The 18,328-nt window shown below is 37.9% G+C and overlaps 1 protein-coding gene across 1 annotated transcript in view; it reads right to left on the reverse strand.

The window, feature by feature from the left end:
- Nucleotides 1-18,328, reverse strand: part of Kiaa0825 (KIAA0825 ortholog) — a 465,970-nt gene that overhangs the window by 320,610 nt on the left and 127,032 nt on the right. The window contains exons 7-10 of the mRNA XM_052159485.1: nt 17,026-17,120; nt 5,367-5,594; nt 4,052-4,317; nt 2,505-2,655 (exon numbers count right to left, since the gene is read on the reverse strand). Coding sequence (XP_052015445.1) covers nt 2,505-2,655; nt 4,052-4,317; nt 5,367-5,594; nt 17,026-17,120 — 740 coding nt within the window. The remainder of the gene's footprint in view (nt 1-2,504; nt 2,656-4,051; nt 4,318-5,366; nt 5,595-17,025; nt 17,121-18,328) is intronic.

Consider the following 18,328-nt stretch of genomic DNA (forward strand, 5'->3'; position numbering starts at 1 on the left):
ATATAGTCATCCTTTAGCACAGAGATTTTGTTTTCTGCTCAAAAATGTACTATGTACATTTTAAAGACTATAAACTGTTTCATGCTTTTGAGGTGGTCTCACAAAAAACGCCCTTTGTTTTTAGCAATTCTTCCTAAACGAATTCTATTTCAGTATGGGTGTATGAGTGGTGGAGGTTTTGTTAAGGTAAATATGACTTTATTTTTTGACCTGTTTCTCTGATATTGTCATTTCAAAAGTATTCTGTAGTAAACATCTGTTATTATAAACCCATTATAATGTAAACAGATGTGAGCGCTGTCTTAGATTATATATCAGGAAACAAGCATCTGGGCTGTATTCTGGAAGCCACTCAGCATTATCTCTGAACAGATAATTCTTTATTTTTTCACTATTGGAAAACACAAGTTACTAAACTTGAACATATGTCATCTATACAGAAAGCTTAATTTTAAACATGCAGTCTCAGTACCCACTGCACCAGCTGACAACGCCTCAACGGTTGGCTCTGGATCCTGAGGCCTGCCATGCTTAGAATACAGAAATGTGTGTGTCTAGTTTGCTTGCTATCAGAAACCATGAGCAAACATCACTCCCTAGCTTTTAGATACTTTGTTTTCTCTAATTTTCTGTGCACTTGGGCATTGGTTTCTCGGAGATCCCTGTCCAACCCTTCATTTCCAATCAGCTGTGCATCATCTCCATTTTCCTAATGTAGCCCTTTCCTGCGAATCAGCTGACAGGGGGCAGAGGAGTTAAAAAGGAGTCAATAAGCGAGAGACACAAAGGCCAGGTACACCACTTGTTAAAACAGTTTAAAACTAGGGCTATTTTATGAACCATCTTATTTTTGGTAAATAGAAAACAGGATCACTTTATTTTCCCTCTACACACAAAGAACAACCATTAACTCTGCAATTCAATTGTAACTACTGACCATGTAAGTATAAGGAAGCTTGAGTACCATGTAGTCACAAAGTAATGGTTTCTTTATTTGTTTTTGAAGAAAAAGCCTTGTCATAAGATCCAAGACCTGCGTGTCTATTGTATGGTAATTTATTTATTTATTTATTTATTTATTTATTTATTTATTTATTTAAATATTCTGTAACTCCAATAACAGGTTCTCAGCACATACATTTTTTTTATTTACAGGGCACAATTGTTCTAGCCCTTGATTTGCATGAGGGGAAACAAATATCCTGAGTATGTACCAAAATGGTATCTATTCCTTGCTGGAAACATCATACAAAATTGTTCATTAGTACCTGGACATATTGAAACAGTTTGAAACAAGATGGCCCCACTTTCCATCTCTGTGTTTACTTCAAGGCAAGTAGGGTGTGCAATGCTGTTAGGAGAGGGATCCAACACTTTCTGTCTTATCTTAGGCGGCCAGCTGTTTGGGTGCCCCTTCATGCCTCACTCTGCTCACTGCTGCCACTAACGTTTGAAGTATGCTGAGTTTGGAAAATGATGTATGGATGCTCTTGCAAAGAGAGAAAGTACCTGGGGAGGGCGTTAAGGAGAGAAGAGACAGCCTGAGGAGAACGGGAATGCCTTTAAGAGTTTCTTATTAGTGGCTGCTCTGTTTTAACAGCACCTCCGTTATCTCAGTCACAAATACTGCCCATGCCAAGGCATGGCAAGAGTGATTGCTGAGAAAAGCCCTCTCTCCTTTCGTAAACACTCTCCACTGGCTCAGAGAACCAAGGAAAGCGAATATCATGAGATGTCATCCAGAAGAAAGGGCGGAATGGAAGAGCTAAGAAAGACGGGTTGGCCATTGAAGCGTTCAAACCTCAAAAAATTTTAAAGATATAAATATTTTACCCTTGCACAGGATTAATTTCAAATATTATGTGGTCTACATATAATCTGTGGGATTTAGTGAAAAAGAAATGAGGGAAGACCAACAGTGAAATTTTTAAATGATTCTCAGTTTGGTTACGTTGGGGATTATTTAGCGGTCATTTGGTAGATGTTAGGGATTTGAAAACAAACTGAATGAAAACAGTGAAATACAAAATGGTAAGAGGCCTCCTAATATGTGCTCTTAAGAATGAGACAAAAGAAATGAGCACAAATGTGAGGCTGCGTAATAGCAAGCATTTATTAAAAAGGGTGAAAATACGCACCAAGGAAAGGTGCAAGGGCACGTACAACCGGAAGCTTTGGGAAAAACACAAAGGATCCAGCCAATTCTTGTTACATCTGAGTTGTCATTAAATCTCATTATATGCTGGTTCAGACAGTGCTGCAATCCTGCAACTCAAATTAAGTTATTTTTACTTTTAAGCAGAAGGGGAGTTCTGATGTCTAATTTATTTCAGGTTTCCAAAGACAGTGTTTTTCCTAAGTACAAATTCAATATTTAAAAAATATTATCCTAACAGACTTCATGTTTTAGCAATATAGAGCTCATGTTTCTAATTAGCTAGAAAGCAGGTAGGCAGTAAAACATATTTGTGTAAAAAGGCCGAATAGTAAACTTAACTTCACACCTCATAAAAAGCTTTGTGGTCGTCCCAGTGGTGGCTCTCAGCATCTTGTAACATGCTCGTAGCACAAACTCTGACGCAGTAGTCCGTAACCTGAAACTGTACAGTGTTGATGAATTCCTGATATCGCTGGACAGGCACCAGGAATATGGGTCTGTTCAGAGGGAATGATCAAAGAGACAGAGATTTAAGGCCTGTGCAGTAGGAGGTAACAACCCCAAGCACTACAAATGGTTTTCATTATTAGATATCAATCATTCATTTCCTCCCAAAGCTGAAGGCTGTATCCACATTCACTTTCCAAAAAAAAAAAAAAAAAAAAAAAAAAAAAAAAAAAAAGTGGGTGGGGGGGAGTCTGTCTTTGTTTTGCAAGTCCTTTGAAATGTACATCTGCTGTTCTACAAATATGCACTTCAACTAGAGACAAACTGTATTGTCAATACATCATTCAAAGCTAAAAGTATTCTTTGTAAGCCTATTGTTAGAGATCAGTGCATTATTTAGGCATTAGGTTATCATTATTACTGGAGAACAACATACACTTGTCAGAATGAACTGTTCTAAAGCTATCACACATCTCATCCACACTCTTTATTTTTTAAAAATTGTAATTTTGTAGATGTCAATTATCTTATAAAGTGTTTTAGAATAGTCAACTGAAATGAAATGATTTCTGCCATATTTTGTTTATAAATTCAAGTATGAATCACAACATCTGATGACTTATGAGAATTAAAGAAATAACATAACTGTATCCTACACTGAGCCAAATTTATTTCACTTTTATCTTCAGCTATTTATATCACACTTCTGTCTTTCATAGCTTAAGATACTATGGAGGTTGAATAAAGAATATAGGATAGATTCCTGGGTTGCACTGGACTGGCAAGTCCACATGATCATTTCAAGAAACCATCGTAGCATTTACAGAATTCATGTGTAACCAAAAGGACTGCTTGATAGCACCCATGGCAATTCTTATCTCTAGACAGAAAACATATTGTATTTTTAGACTACTAGAGCATGAGAATTAAGATTGGCAGATGCTTCCTCTTCAAATATTATGGATAGTTTATTACTAAATAGATGTCCTGCAATATGTTTATACTAGGCACAGCGATAGACTGAAATCTAATTTCCTCACGTTGGCAGTTTCCACCAGGCTGCTGGAGTGGAAGGAGAAGTAAGAAGTGACTATCTCACAAATGTTTATACGCAGGGCACAAACAAGTTTGCTGTTCCGTTCTATGCGGTCAGTTTAATGTATATTAGGAAAAGAACAGGGTAGGATTCAATCTTGGCATAAAACTATGGAGAACATTTTGTGTTCGTTTGTGCATGTCTCCAGTAGAGACTGCCTTTGTTAGAATCTACACATTTGTTTAACATGACCCATATTTGACCTTTTAAATATTTCCTAATAGAGAAAGAGGAAAATAATCCACCATTATTATGTGCTCCTCAGTGATTATTGTCAAATTTAAATTTTGTGATGTGTGAAGAGTGTGTTTCCTGAAGCATGAACATCAACTTCATTAAAAGACACTCACTTCTTAGTTGCCTCTTTCATCAGATTATCATAGTACGTAAACTGCTGCAAGACGTATGCTGCCGAGGACAGGACAGTGTGCAAGTTCTTCAGAGGCGCCCTGGAAGGAACCTCCTTGCTTCTCTCCTGCAGTCTCTCCAGGACAGCTGTTGCCACTTTACAGCAGGCCTCCACCAGGTTCGCTCTGATTTCCTGAAGAGAAATATCTCGACATGCCAGGGCCAGGGGAAGCATTGTATCAAGCTTTTCCATAATGTCAGAACAAAACTAGGGAGAAATAAATGTGGCGCAGAGTTATTTGTATTCTGACAGCACCGTGTAATTTATATACAATGGAGCCAAATTCCTAAATAATGAATTTGGCATCAAACATAAATATAAGGACGCAGCTTTATAACAATCAATTTTTCAGTTGTAGAAAGTTAAATGTTTCATGTCAAAAAAGGAAATACCAAAATGATGTCTCTCTATATATAACCCTCAAACCTTATGCTCACCAGACAGACATTATGAAAAACTCATGAGCCAGCTTTACATGACACTACTGTTATGTTTAATCAACAGAACTCAAAATAATATGTACTCTTGATATTAATTTCACATTATTTTTGAATTTCACCTAATTTTCTTCTACTAAATTTCCATATATAAGCATATTTTACAAAACAATATCAGTTTGGCCTAAATAGTACAGAAGCAACATCTTATGTAATGTCTTCTCATGGCTATGGAGCCGGCATCTTTCTCAAGTGTTGTGTCTGGTTTTGCTATGTAATATGTATCTGGTCTCTTTGATGGGAGAGGAGCTGAAGGCACCTTCTTGCCTCTAGTCAGGAGGACTCCCGAGGAAGGATTATGGAGCCTCAGGGAGACAAAAACCCACCACTGAGTGCTGAGTTTACAGTGGGTTTACTACTGGGTACCTGTACTACATTGCTTTACATCTCAGCAGGTTCTGGTGACTTTCAAAAGGGGCTAGGATGTCACTCAGGTGGAAAGAGTTTTAAAGCTTGCTGTAACACAAGTTGGTTCCCCTTTACCTCTCAAGTGTCTCCTCAATCATTCCATCTCTGCCAGCACTTCCCAACTCACTGAGACCCCCCCCCCCCTTTCAGGTTGCCTCGGAATAAACAAAGAGACCAGGTCCTTTGGTAGTTTTGGACTATAGACACCAGAGAAGAAACTCAACAGTGGACTGGGTACTGTGTACTTTCCACATAGGCTGCTTTGCCAGTCTTTCAAAAAGCAAGAGAATAAATATGATGTAACGCCTTGGTAGGTGGCAGCGGCTTGAAGAGGCCTCATTTGATACTTGCCTTGGCAACTCTCTTTGGTTGTTCCTCTCCTGGCAATAAGTGACCTTCTGGCCAAAGTTGTGGAACATTTACAAGGTTTATCGTGTAGCTTGTAGATGAGGTCCTTTCAGTCTGTTCCTGTTGGAGAACTTTTGTGGAAAAACCTTCAATGGCTGCAGATATGCAGTGTGCTATGGCAAGAGAAACTTCTTTAAATGCATTTCTCCAGCCAAACTCTAGTAAAGTAGCCTGAAATATAAATGTATATAAAATCATATTCCTTTAACATAGGAGCAAGTTTTTCAATATTTATAGATATAAAATTAGTACTTTCATTCAACATATTGAATACAGGTATCTTCTGATATACTCTCAAAACCATCCTTACAACCTGAAGGATATTACCTTGTGATTGAAACAATATACAAAAACATGTGCACTCTTTACACAGAGCAATATAGTGACATGTCATTTTAATTCCTTGGTGGATTTAATAAAAAAACTCCTTTCAAAATTTAATCTTTTAAGTATAGTTCAATAAAACTATCTTTAATGAGAGATGAAAGCTACAGTTACAGCCTATCACATAAAACAACCCTTAAATTTAATACATTTAATAAACTCTAGATTAGATTTTTATAGCCTTTTTACAGTTTATTGTTAACAAGAATTACAACATAAGTTAGCATTTAATATTCAATATTTGATTTCTTTTTTAATCTCTGGATTCCAGATAAGCTAAAAAGGAAAACAGCAATAAAATAAATTTCTCAGAGAAAATACACACTGCACCATTCTGGGTTTTCTAACATGGTTAGAATTTTATTGATTCCCTCCATCCACAAAGGGGTAGGCACTACTAGTTTTGTCCCAAGCACGGAACATGTAAAATGGTCTGCATTGCCTTGTATGTGAAAAGACATTGCTGGCACCAAACTCATTCTTCTTTAGTGGTATCACAGGATATTTTTATTTTATAGTCCATTTTCATATGCAGCTCCTTCACACAATGTTTCTTTTCTTCTTTTTACTTTATTGTATATTTTACAGTTTCTATGAAATATAGTTTGATTATATTGTTTCCATCCTACCCCGATCTGGCTAGCCTCTGAACTTCATGTTTTAAAACAACACAACCAAATAAAGAATATCATAATCTTGATGTCCGAATTGGCTTTCATTGCTGTGATAATGTACTATGTGCGAATGCAACTTAGTGATGGAAAGCTTTATTTTGCTTACTGTGATTAACCCATCACAGTTAATCACTGAAGAAAAGTCTGAGCAAGAACCTGGAGACAAGAACATAAGCAGAAACCATGAAGAGGTGTTGCTTACTGTCTTGTTCTCCATAGGTTGTTCAATCAGCTCTGCTCAATCTAGGAACAGACTTGGCACTGCCAACAATGGGATGGATTTTCCAACATCTATCATCAACTAAGAAAATACCTCACAGATTCACCTACAGGTCATTCTGAAAAAAGCAGTTCTTCAGTTAAAGGATACCTTAGCTTGTATCAATTGACAAAAACGAACTGATACATTTGGTTCAATTTTGCTTTAAGTCTTGGTCTCATGTGGAAATATATCTGTGAATGCAAATGTCTTCCAAACTCCCTAATGCACTGTAGAGTTCTACAGCTATGTATAGTAGGCAGATTAAATCTATGCTTAAAAATCAAGTTCCATTTTAGTGTACCTTGTTTGTTGCAACTTGTCACCTATTCCAGCTACAGAAGATTATGCACTCGGGAACTAAATAAATGGCTCAGCGATAAGTAGTGTGTGAAGGCTCTTGCAGAGGACCAGGGTTCTGTTCCCAACTCATATCAGGTGACTCTAAACCTCATTTAACTCCAATGCCAGCAATTTGTGCCTTGCTTTCTGGCCTTCTCTGGCACCTGTTCACATGTATACATAACACTTCCATACTCACATACAAACGTAGTAAAACTAACAAAAATATTTTTAAGATAGGTCCTGTGCCCTATATCCCTGATTGAATTTTTGGTTTTCTTGATATTAGAGATTTTAGTTGAACTAGATGGTTTCTATGGCCCCTTTCAGCCTAAGAGTGCTGAGGTCAGGACTTGTGAGATGGCAAATGGCCTTGCTATGCAAATCTGAGGATCTATCTCAGCTTGATGCCTGAAGCCCAGGGTCCAAGGAAAGAACAGATTCCTGGTCATTGCCATCTGACCTCCATCATAACCCTGCTGTGCACCGGCTTCACTTGCACTCACAGGCATGAACATACAAAACAATGAGAATCAACCTATGAATTACGGAGATCAAAGTCATTAGTCTAATTTGTCAAATCCAACAAAAGTTTTTAAACATTTTTTACATCAATAGAAAATAATAAGTATTGTTTATATATAGCTCATGAGTCTACAACTCAGTAGTCAAAATAACAGCTCTTGTTTTACTATAGTTAAAATGTAACTAAATTTTCCTGACTAAATATTATTTGATACTTTATCTATATAGAGCAGAACACAATCTCTCAGTTATATTTGAGTATAATTAACCAATAACTTAATCTCCTTGCTGATATGTGAAAGTAAGAGGACTGCTTTCAGAAATCTGGCCTTTCCTTCCATCTGAGATGAAGGCATCAAACTTAGGTCATTAGAGATGGAAAAATTACAGGCTGTGACATAACAGTAAGGCGTTGGGACATACTTATAATAAAAATGCTAAAGGAAACTACCTCTAAATGCTATCCACTACATAAACAAACTCAAAGAAAAACCACATGATCATTTCATTAGATGCTGAAAAAGCATTTGACAAAATTCAGCATCCTTTCATGCTAAAAAAGGATTGTAAAGGACAGGAATTCAAGGCCCATATCTAAACATAGTAAAAGCAATATACAGCAAACCGGTAGCCAACATCAAACTAAATGGAGAGGAATGGATACAAAAAATGTGGTGTATTTACACAATGGAGTACTATTCAGCCATTAGAAACAATGAATTCGCCTATTCAGCCATTAGAAACAATGAATTTGCCTGCAGCCATATTTGCTGTCTGCAGGGACACAAAAGCATCACTAGGTACTGTAACACCCTGAGCTTTAGATTTCTGGTGGTGCAAACCGCCAGGGGTCAGCCTGCACTCAGGAACTGAGCACATAGGCGGTTCATCTGCAAGCCAGCCCATCACAGGATCTGTGTCCGATGTGAGAATCAACAGAGGGAGTGACCCCCACCACAACTTCTTCCCTCCATAATAGAGCAGACAGAGAACACCTGGTTGACCTTGACAACCTAAGTATAGCATTGCTTGAGGCAAGACTGGGAAGGGCTCCAAAGGCACAAAAGAGGAAGCCAGCATATCAGTAATTTGTGCCAGAAGAAACCCAGTCATCCAGAGGTGCAGAGATAACCTTAAAGATCCACAGTAGGCTGAAGCACCAGCCAGTGGCAATAAGACCATCTAACTCCTGGGAGAACCAGATGGCTAAAGGCAAACGTAGGAACGTTACTAACAGAAACCAAGGCATTATGGCAGCATCTGAACCCAATTCTCCAACATTAGCAAGTCCTGGATACCCCAACACACCAGAAAAACAAGATTTGGATTTAAAATCACTGGTCATGATGCTGGTACAGGAATACATGAAGGACATACTTAAAGAAATTCAGGAGAAAATGGATCAAAAATTAGAAGCCCTTACAAGGGAAACACAAAAATCATTGAAAGAAATTCAGGAGAATGCAAAAGCCAATAAGGAGGAAACGCAAAAATCACTTAAAGAAATACAGGAGAACTTTGATCAACAGGCAGAAGTCATGAAAGAGGAAACACAAAAATTGCTTAAAGAATTAGAAGAAAACACAAACAAGCAAATGACAGAACGGAGCAAAAATTTCCAGGATCTAAAAACAGAAGTAGAAACAACTAAGAAAGCACAAAGGGAGACAACTTTGGAGATAGAAAACCTTGGGAAGAAACTAGGGACCATAGACGCAAATATCAACAACAGAATACAAGAAATAGAAGAAAGAATATCAGATGCCGAAGATACCATAGAAACCATGGACTCAACAGTTAAAGAAAATGCAAAATGCAAAAAGCTTGTAACCCAAAATATCCAGGAAATGCAGGACACAATGAGAAAGCCAAATCTAAGGATTATAGGTATTGATGAGAGTGAAGATTTACAACTTAAAGGGCCAGCAAATATCTTCAACAAAATTATGGAAGAAAACTTCCCTAACCTAAAGAGAGAGATGCCCATGAATATACAAGAAGACTACAGAACTCCAAACAGACTGGACCTGAGCAGAAATACCTCCCATCACATAATAATCAAAACCCCAAATGTACTAAACAAAGAAAGAATACTTAGGGCAGTAAGAGAAAAAGGGCAAGTAACATATAAAGGAAGACCTATCAGAATTACACCAGATTTCTCACCAGAGACCATGAAAGCTAGAAGATCCTGGGCAGAGCTCATGCAGACTCTAAGAGAACACAAATCCCAGCCGAGACTACTATACCCAGCGAAACTCTCAATTACTATAGATGGAGAAACCAAGATATTCCATGACAAAACCAAATTTACACAATATCTTTGTACAAACACAGCCCTACAAAGGATAATGGGGGAAAGCACCAGTACAACGAGGGAAACTATACCCTGGCAAGAGCAGGATATTAAGCTTCTTTCATCAAACCCAAAGAGGATAACCACACACGTATAAAATTAAAATCAAAAATGTTAGGAAGCAATAACCACTACTCTTTAATATCTCTTAACATCAATGACTCAATTCCCCAATAAAAAGACATAGACTAACAGACTGGTTACATAAACAGGACCCTACATTTTGCTGCATACAGGAAACACACCTCAATGTCAAAGACAAAAACTACCTTAGAATAAAAGGCTGGAAGACAATTCTACAAGCAAATGGTCCCAGGAAACAAGCCGGAGTTGCCATTCTAATTTCAGATAATATTGACTTTCAACCTAATATCATCAAAAGAGACATGGAAGGTCACTACTTGCTGGTCAAAGGAAAAATCCAACAAGAAGAACTCTCAATCGTGAACATCTATGCCCCAAATACAAGGGCGCCCTCATTCATAAAAGAAACTTTCCTAAAGCTCAAAGTACACATTGCACCTCACACAATAATTGTGGGTGACTTTAACACTCCACTTTCACCAATGGACCGATCAGGAAAACAGAAACTAAACAGGGAGACAATGAAACTAATTGAAGCTTTGAACCAATTGGAGTTAACAGATATATATATATAGAACTTTTTATCCCAAAGCAAAAGAATATACCTTTTTCTCAGCACCTCATGGTACCTTCTCCAAAATAGATCATATAGTTGGTCACAAGACAGACCTCAACAAATATAAGAAGATTGAAATAATCCCATGCCTCCTATCAGATCACTATGGAGTAAAAGTGGTCTTTAGTAACAGTAAACACAACAGAAAGCCCACATACACATGGAAACTGAACAATATTCTACTCAATGATACCTTGCTTAAGGAAGAAATAAAGAAAGAAATCAAAGATTTCTTAGAATTTAATGAAAATGAAGGCACAACATACACAAATCTATGGGACACAATGAAAGCAGTGCTAATAGGAAAACTCATAGCTTTGAGTGCCTCCAAAAAGAAATTCGAGAGAGCATGCACTAGAAGATTAACGGAACAACTGAAAACCCTGGAACAAGAAGAAGCTAATTCACCCAGGAGGAGGAGAAGACAGGAAATCATCAAACTCAGGGCTGAAATCAATCAAGTAGAAACCAAGAGAACCATACAAAGAATCAACAAGACCAAAAGCTGGTTCTTTGAAAAAATCAACAAGATAGATAAACCCTTAGCCAGACTAACCAAAGGGCACAGAGAAAGTATCCAAATTAACAAAATTAGAAATGAAAATGGAGATATTACAACAGAAACCAAGGAAATTCAAAAAATCATCAGATCCTACTACATAAACCTGTACTCAACACAACTGGAGAATCTGGAGGAAATGGACATTTTCTTAGACAGATACCAATTACCAAAATTAAACAAGGATCAAATAGACCATCTAAACAGACCCATAACCCCTAAAGAAATAGAAGGGGTCATAGATAGGCTTCCAACCAAAAAAAGCACAGGATCAGATGGTTTCAGTGCAGAATTCTATCAGACCTTCAAAGAAGACTTAACACCAATACTCTTCAAACTTTTCCACCAAATAGAAACAGAAGGAACACTACCCAACTTCTTCTTCGAAGCCACTATTACGCTGATACCAAAACCACACAAAGATCCAACTAAGAAAGAGAATTTCAGGCCAATTTCCCTTATGAATATCAATGCAAAAATACTAAATAAAATTCTTGCCCACCAAATCCAAGAACACATCAAAATGATCATCCACCATGATCAAATAGGCTTCATCCCAGGGATGCAGGGATGGTTCAATATAAGGAAATCCATAAATGCTATCCACTACATAAAAAAACTCAAAGAAAAAAACCACATGATCATTTCATTAGATGCTGAAAAAGCATTTGACAAAATTCAGCATCCTTTCATGCTTAAAGTCTTGGAAAGGACAGGAATTCAAGGCCCATACCTAAACATAGTAAAAGCAATATACAGCAAACCGGTAGCCAACATCAAACTAAATGGAGAGAAACTTGAAGCAATCCCACTAAAATCAAGGACTAGACAAGGCTGCCCCCTCTCTCCATATCTTTTCAATATAGTTCTTGAAGTCCTAGTTAGAGCAATTAGACAACAGAAGGAAGTCAAAGGGATACAACTTGGAAAGGAAGAAGTCAAACTATCACTATTTGCAGATGATATGATCGTATACTTAAGTGACCCTAAAAACTCTACTAGAGAACTCCTACAGCTGATAAACAACTTCAGCAAAGTGGCTGGCTACAAAATCAACGCAAGCAAATCAGTAGCCTTTATATATTCAAAGGATAAGTAGACTGAGAAAGAAATTAGGGAAATGACCCTCCTCACAATAGCTACAAACACCATAAAGTATCTTGGGGTGACTCTAACCAAACAAGTGAAAGACCTATATGACAAGAACTTCAGATCTCTGAAGAAGGAAATCGAAGAAGATCTCAGAAAATGGAAAAACCTTCCATGCTCGTGGATTGGCAGGATTAATATAGTTAAAATGGCCATGTTGCCAAAGGAAAGCTACCGATTCAATGCTATTCCCATAAAAATCCCAACCCAGTTCTTCATTGAGCTAGAAAGAGCAATTCTCAAATTCATCTGGAATAACAAAAAACCCAGGATAGCTAAAACTATTTTCAACAGTAAAAGAACTTCAGGGGGATTCAATATCTCAGACTTTAAACTTTACTACAGAGCAATAGTGATAAAAACTGCAATATCAGTCAAGTGGGTCAATGGATTAGGATTGAAGACCCAGAAATGAACCAACACACCTATGGTCACTTGGTCTTCGACAAAGGAGCTGAAAGCATCCAGTGGAAAAAAGATAATCTTTTCAACAAATGGTGCTGGTTCAATTGGAGGTCAGCATGCAGAAGAATGTGCATCGATCCATTCTTATCTCCTTGTACCAAGCTCAACTCCAAATGGATCAAGGACCTCCACATAAAACCTGACACACTGAAACTAATTGAAAAGAAACTGGGGAAGACCCTGGAGGACATGGGCACAGGGGAAAAGTTCCTGAATAGAACACCAATAGCTTACGCTCTAAGATCAAGAATTGACAAATGGGACCTCATAAAACTACAAAGTTTCTGTAAGGCAAATGACACCGTCAAAAGGACAAAACACCAACCAACAGACTGGGAAAGGATCTTCACCAACCCTAAATCTGACAGAGGGCTAACATCTAATATATACAAAGAACTCAAGAAAGTAGAACCCAGAGAACCAAATAACCCCATTAAAAAGTGGGGTACGGAGCTAAACAAAGAATTTTCACAAGAAGAACTTCGGAGAGCTGAGAAACACCTTAAGAAATGTTCAACATCATTAATCATTAGGGAAATGCAAATCAAAACAACCCTGAGATTTCACCTCACACCAGTCAGAATGGCTAAGGTAAAAAACTCAGGAGACAGCAGGTGTTGGCGAGGATGTGGAGAAAGAGGAACACTCCTCCACTGCTGGTGGGATTGCAAGATGGTGCAACCACTTTGGAAATCAGTCTGGCGGTTCCTCAGAAAACTGGGCATGTCACTTCCTGAGGACCCTGTCATACCACTCCTGGGCATTTATCCAGAGGATTCTTCAGCATGCAATAAGGACACATGCTCCACTATGTTCACAGCAGCCCTATTTGTAGTAGCCAGAAGCTGGAAAGAACTTAGATGTCCTTCAATGGAGGAATGGATACAAAAAATGTGGTATATTTACACAATGGAGTACTATTCAGCCATTAGAAACAATGAATTCATGAAATTCTTAGACAAATGGATGGAGCTGGAGAACATCATACTAAGTGAGGTAACCCAGTCTCAAAAGATCAATCATGGTATGCACTCACTGATAAGTAGATATTAGCCTAGAAACTTTGAATACCCAGGACATAATCCACAAATTAAATGATGTCCAAAAAGAATGGAGTGGCCCCTGGTTCTGGAAAAACTCAGTGCAAGAGTATAGGGGAATTCCAGAACAGGGAAGTGGGAAGGGGTGGATGGAAGAATAGGGGGACAGAAGAGGGCTTATGGGACTTGCCGGGAGTGGGAACCCAGAAAAGGGGAAATCATTTGCAATGTAAATAAAAAAAATAAAATAAAAAAAAGAAACAATGAATTCATGAAATTCGTAGACAAATGGATGGAGCTGGAGAACATCATACTAAGTGAGGTAACCCAGTCTCAAAAGATCAATCATGGTATGCACTCACTGATAAGTGGATATTAGCCTAGAAACTTTGAATACCCAAGACATAATCCACATATTAAATGATCTCCAAAAAGAATGGAGGAGTGGCCCCTGGTTCTGGAAAGACTCAATGAAACAGTATAGGGGAATACCAGAACAGGGAAGTGGGAAGGGGTAGATGGAGGAACAGGGGGAGGGAAGAGGGCTTATGGGACTTGTGAGGAGTGGGGACCCAGAAAAGGGGAAATCATTTGAAATGTAAATAAAAAAATATATCAATAAAGAAAAAAATTAAATACAAAAAAAAGAAACAAACAAAGGCCCTAGTTTCTTTTCTTTCTTCTTTCTCTATTGAAGCACAAATATTCATTACAATGTCTCGTACATTTAAAGAACATGTTTGGTAAAATTTGCAACTGATTGCTGTGGCTGGAGTCACTTTCTACATCTTCTGCTGGTGCAGAGGGCTATGCTTTCCTGGGATAATTGATATCGGACTGTAATCTGTTCCTCCACATTAATTCCTCTTGAAAACCTCTACACAGTAAAACCATCTTCAAAAAGTCTATTTGTTTTCATAAAAAATTGTGTACTTCTTCCCTTCCCATCTGATATCTGGCATCACACACATTCCACTTAAACTAAAGAACATTTGTTAGTTAATCCAAGAAAACAAGGAGGAACTGAGTGCCTTTCTCTTCAGTGCACAACAGTTAGGAATTACTATATCTTATCTTCTATTACCTAATGCTAGATTCATGCTGAGTTTATTGATGCTCTGTTGTTGAAGCTCTCTGAGTCAGGGAATTATTATAAACTACACAGACACTGGCCTTTTAAAATATGTACACTTTGTATTATTAACAATTAAGCAAGAAAGCAGAAACGACTCACAGAATTTCAAAAGGAAGCATTTAATGATAACTGTTACGGTTCTATGTTATATCAGTGGTTCTCAACCTGTGGGCTGGTTCTCTTTGGGGTTGCAGATCAAATATTTACACTAAAATTCATAGCAGTAGCACAATTACAGTTATGTAGTAGCCACAAAATAAATTTTATCATTGTGGTCACTGCAACATGAAGAAGTTGATTAAAGGGGTTGCAGCAGTAGGAAGAACTACTGCTCTATAAGCACATGTTTGCACATGCTCCCAAAAGGTGCTCTCATTTGGGGAGGCTGTGGAACAGTAGGGATAGTAGGACCAAGTAGGTCACTAAGGACATGCCTTTGGGTTGTACTGATTTTGGGTGCTTCCTGTCCCACTCTCTGTTTCCAGTTTGTCACAATTATATGAGCGGCCACCTCAGGCTCCGGCTGACAAGGACTGAGCTGCTTCTAGTGTCATGTTCCTCCTATTCCCATAACAGGATGAAATCTGAAATCATAAAACAAGCACATTCTTCCTTCCTTGATTAACTTCCTCATCAGGCATTTTTTTTTACAGTGATGCAAAGATAATTTAAGTGAAGGAATATTGGGGTAGCTAAGCAGAAACTCAGCAGGGAATCACAATCACTACCAGGACTGCAAAAGCAAAGAAAAGGTACTGTTCTTTAAGAGATCAAGCCTGTCATAGAAGATAAAGTAAATCACAGCTGCCAAGTGGGACTGTAGTCGAATGCCGAATGTAGTGTGACTAGAGTGCAACACGAACAGTCACAACACTGCCAGTGGCTCACACAGGTGAGGGGCAGGAAATTACAATTTTCTTCTGAAACTTCTGCATTTCAATATTTTATCAATACTTTTAATTACACAGACATTACTACAATCCAGAAAGCAAACAGCCTGGTTGACATGATTATCTCTTTTCAATAATTATCTGTTTTTCGTTCTCAACATACAGGTCCTGAGCTAATATGGGAACAGAAATTCCTTGACTCCCTTTTTTATAGCATTCCATGAATCTGACTGTGCAAGAGAACAATGGCCCATCTTTGCTTTTGCAGACATGATAGCTCATATCACTTGCATGCATTAATGGACTGTCATGAGATCCTCACAGCCTTACCCATGGCATTTGAATCATGTCCACTGTCTTTCCCCATCCCCTCTTTTCCCCCTCATGTCACTTTCTAGTCTTGTCTAGTCCAGAGTCCAGACTTTGAGAGAAAATATCTCCTTGTCTTTCTGAGTCTTGCTTACTCACTTGATATGAAAATCTCATTCTATACAAATAGAGTAAATGAACAAAGATTGGGTCAAAAGTCATGTCCTTTCAGCCTACTGTCTTCATTTTCTTACATTTCAACAACTATGTATCTACAATGCATATGCATACTTTTGTTTTATGAATGAATAAATACATTGCAATATATACTACATTGTTTTGATCCGCCAATTCAACTGACAAATGCCCAGGATGACTCTATAAGTTTACTACTATTAATGGAGACTCAAAATGAGAAGTCTGTCTGTCTGTCTATCTCTCTCTGTGGTGTGTGTATGTGCGCGCGCGCGCGCGCACGTGTGATGAGTTAGACTCCTCCTTGTGACACAGAGTGGCATATGAAGCTCATGTGGATACATTTCTCTTGAGACTTTTTGGAGGCAATTCCACACTGATCTCTGTCTTGGCTGACCTTACGAACATTCCCACCAATAGTGTAGAGAGAGTATTTTCCCAACATCCTTATCAGAATCTGTTATTTAGTTAATTGACAATAATACTTCTGGATTTTTGCCTAAAACTTCTGAGGAAATTTCAATTAAGATTATTTTGAGGAAAACAGAAAATGTGGATACTTTGGTTCACAATAAATCCGCAGAAAGGTAATCATATTATATGTAAATAAAACGTCTCACCTCTTTTACTGGTAACAATGACTCTGGTGGAATAGTGTTTCCATTGGCAATATGCTTCTCTACCATGGCTGCCCTGTTAGATTTCTCCAATATCCCTGAGGAAAGAGACGGAAACAAATACAAAGGAAATAATTAAAATGAGAGAGAGAGGGTGGGGGGAGGAAGAGACAGAGAAAGAAGTAGAAAGAAAGAGAAAGAAAGAAACCAGGGTTGTAGAGACAGCTAAGTCTTTAAGAACACTTAGTGCTCTTCAAGAAGACCTAGGTTCTGCTCGCCGCACCTATTTCCTATTTCAGGCAGTTTAAAACTGCCTCTAATTCCAGACCCAGAGATGTGATGGACCCCAAGCACTGCACACATGTGATGCACATACATATGCTCTGGCATACACACATACATATGAAACAAATAAATCTCATTTAAATAGAACAAACTATTGTAAATGTGATTCACATTAATTATAGAGAAAAACACATACACAGTAGATATATACACATAAGTATACACATATGTGGATACAGAGGGAATATAGTCAGTAAGATATAGGCTGGTGGCAGGCATATACAAGATACAGATTCCTTTCAATATACAACTTAACGAAATGTATATGTTAATTATATTACTACTTGGCACACAATGCATATAAGTCTATACAAATAAAGATCCTTTGTCTCAGTGTAGGTGAATTGTAAAGTTCCAGATTCAGTGACTGTCTTAAACAAATCATCTGGTGGGCCTGCAAGATGGTATAGCAAGTAAAAGCCCCTGCCTGATAACCAAGGTTTGGCCGCCATGACCTTACATCACAGAGAGAATGAACTCCTGAGAGCTGTTCCTTATATCTTATCTCATGTGTCCTGTGTCTCACACACGACCATACACACAAACACACAAAGAGACACACACAGAAACACACAATAAATATAACACAATAAAAAATTAAGTAAGTTGGAGAGGAACTGAGACACTCATTGTTGACTTGTTGCCTCTACCTGCACATAAAAACATGCACATGTATCTGCACACATGTATGTACACAGAAATACATACATGTACCTTCATCATCAACATCATCATTAAAGGACAAAATGCAAAGAAAAATAACAGTATGTCAGGAGAAAAGGTATGTCCTTAGTAATTACAATGCATAATTTTAAAAACACAAACACTGAGACAGACATGACAGAATCACTAACCCTTAAAACGGAACTAATTTTACAGTGTTCTGTTTTATAATGAAGAAACTCACTCTTTCCTATGGAGGGAGAAGAGACCTTCAAAATGTAGTAAATAAACACAAGAA

The sequence above is a fragment of the Apodemus sylvaticus genome, chromosome 16, assembly GCF_947179515.1.
Source record: "Apodemus sylvaticus chromosome 16, mApoSyl1.1, whole genome shotgun sequence".
In the NCBI taxonomy this organism is placed as follows: Eukaryota; Metazoa; Chordata; class Mammalia; order Rodentia; family Muridae; genus Apodemus; species Apodemus sylvaticus.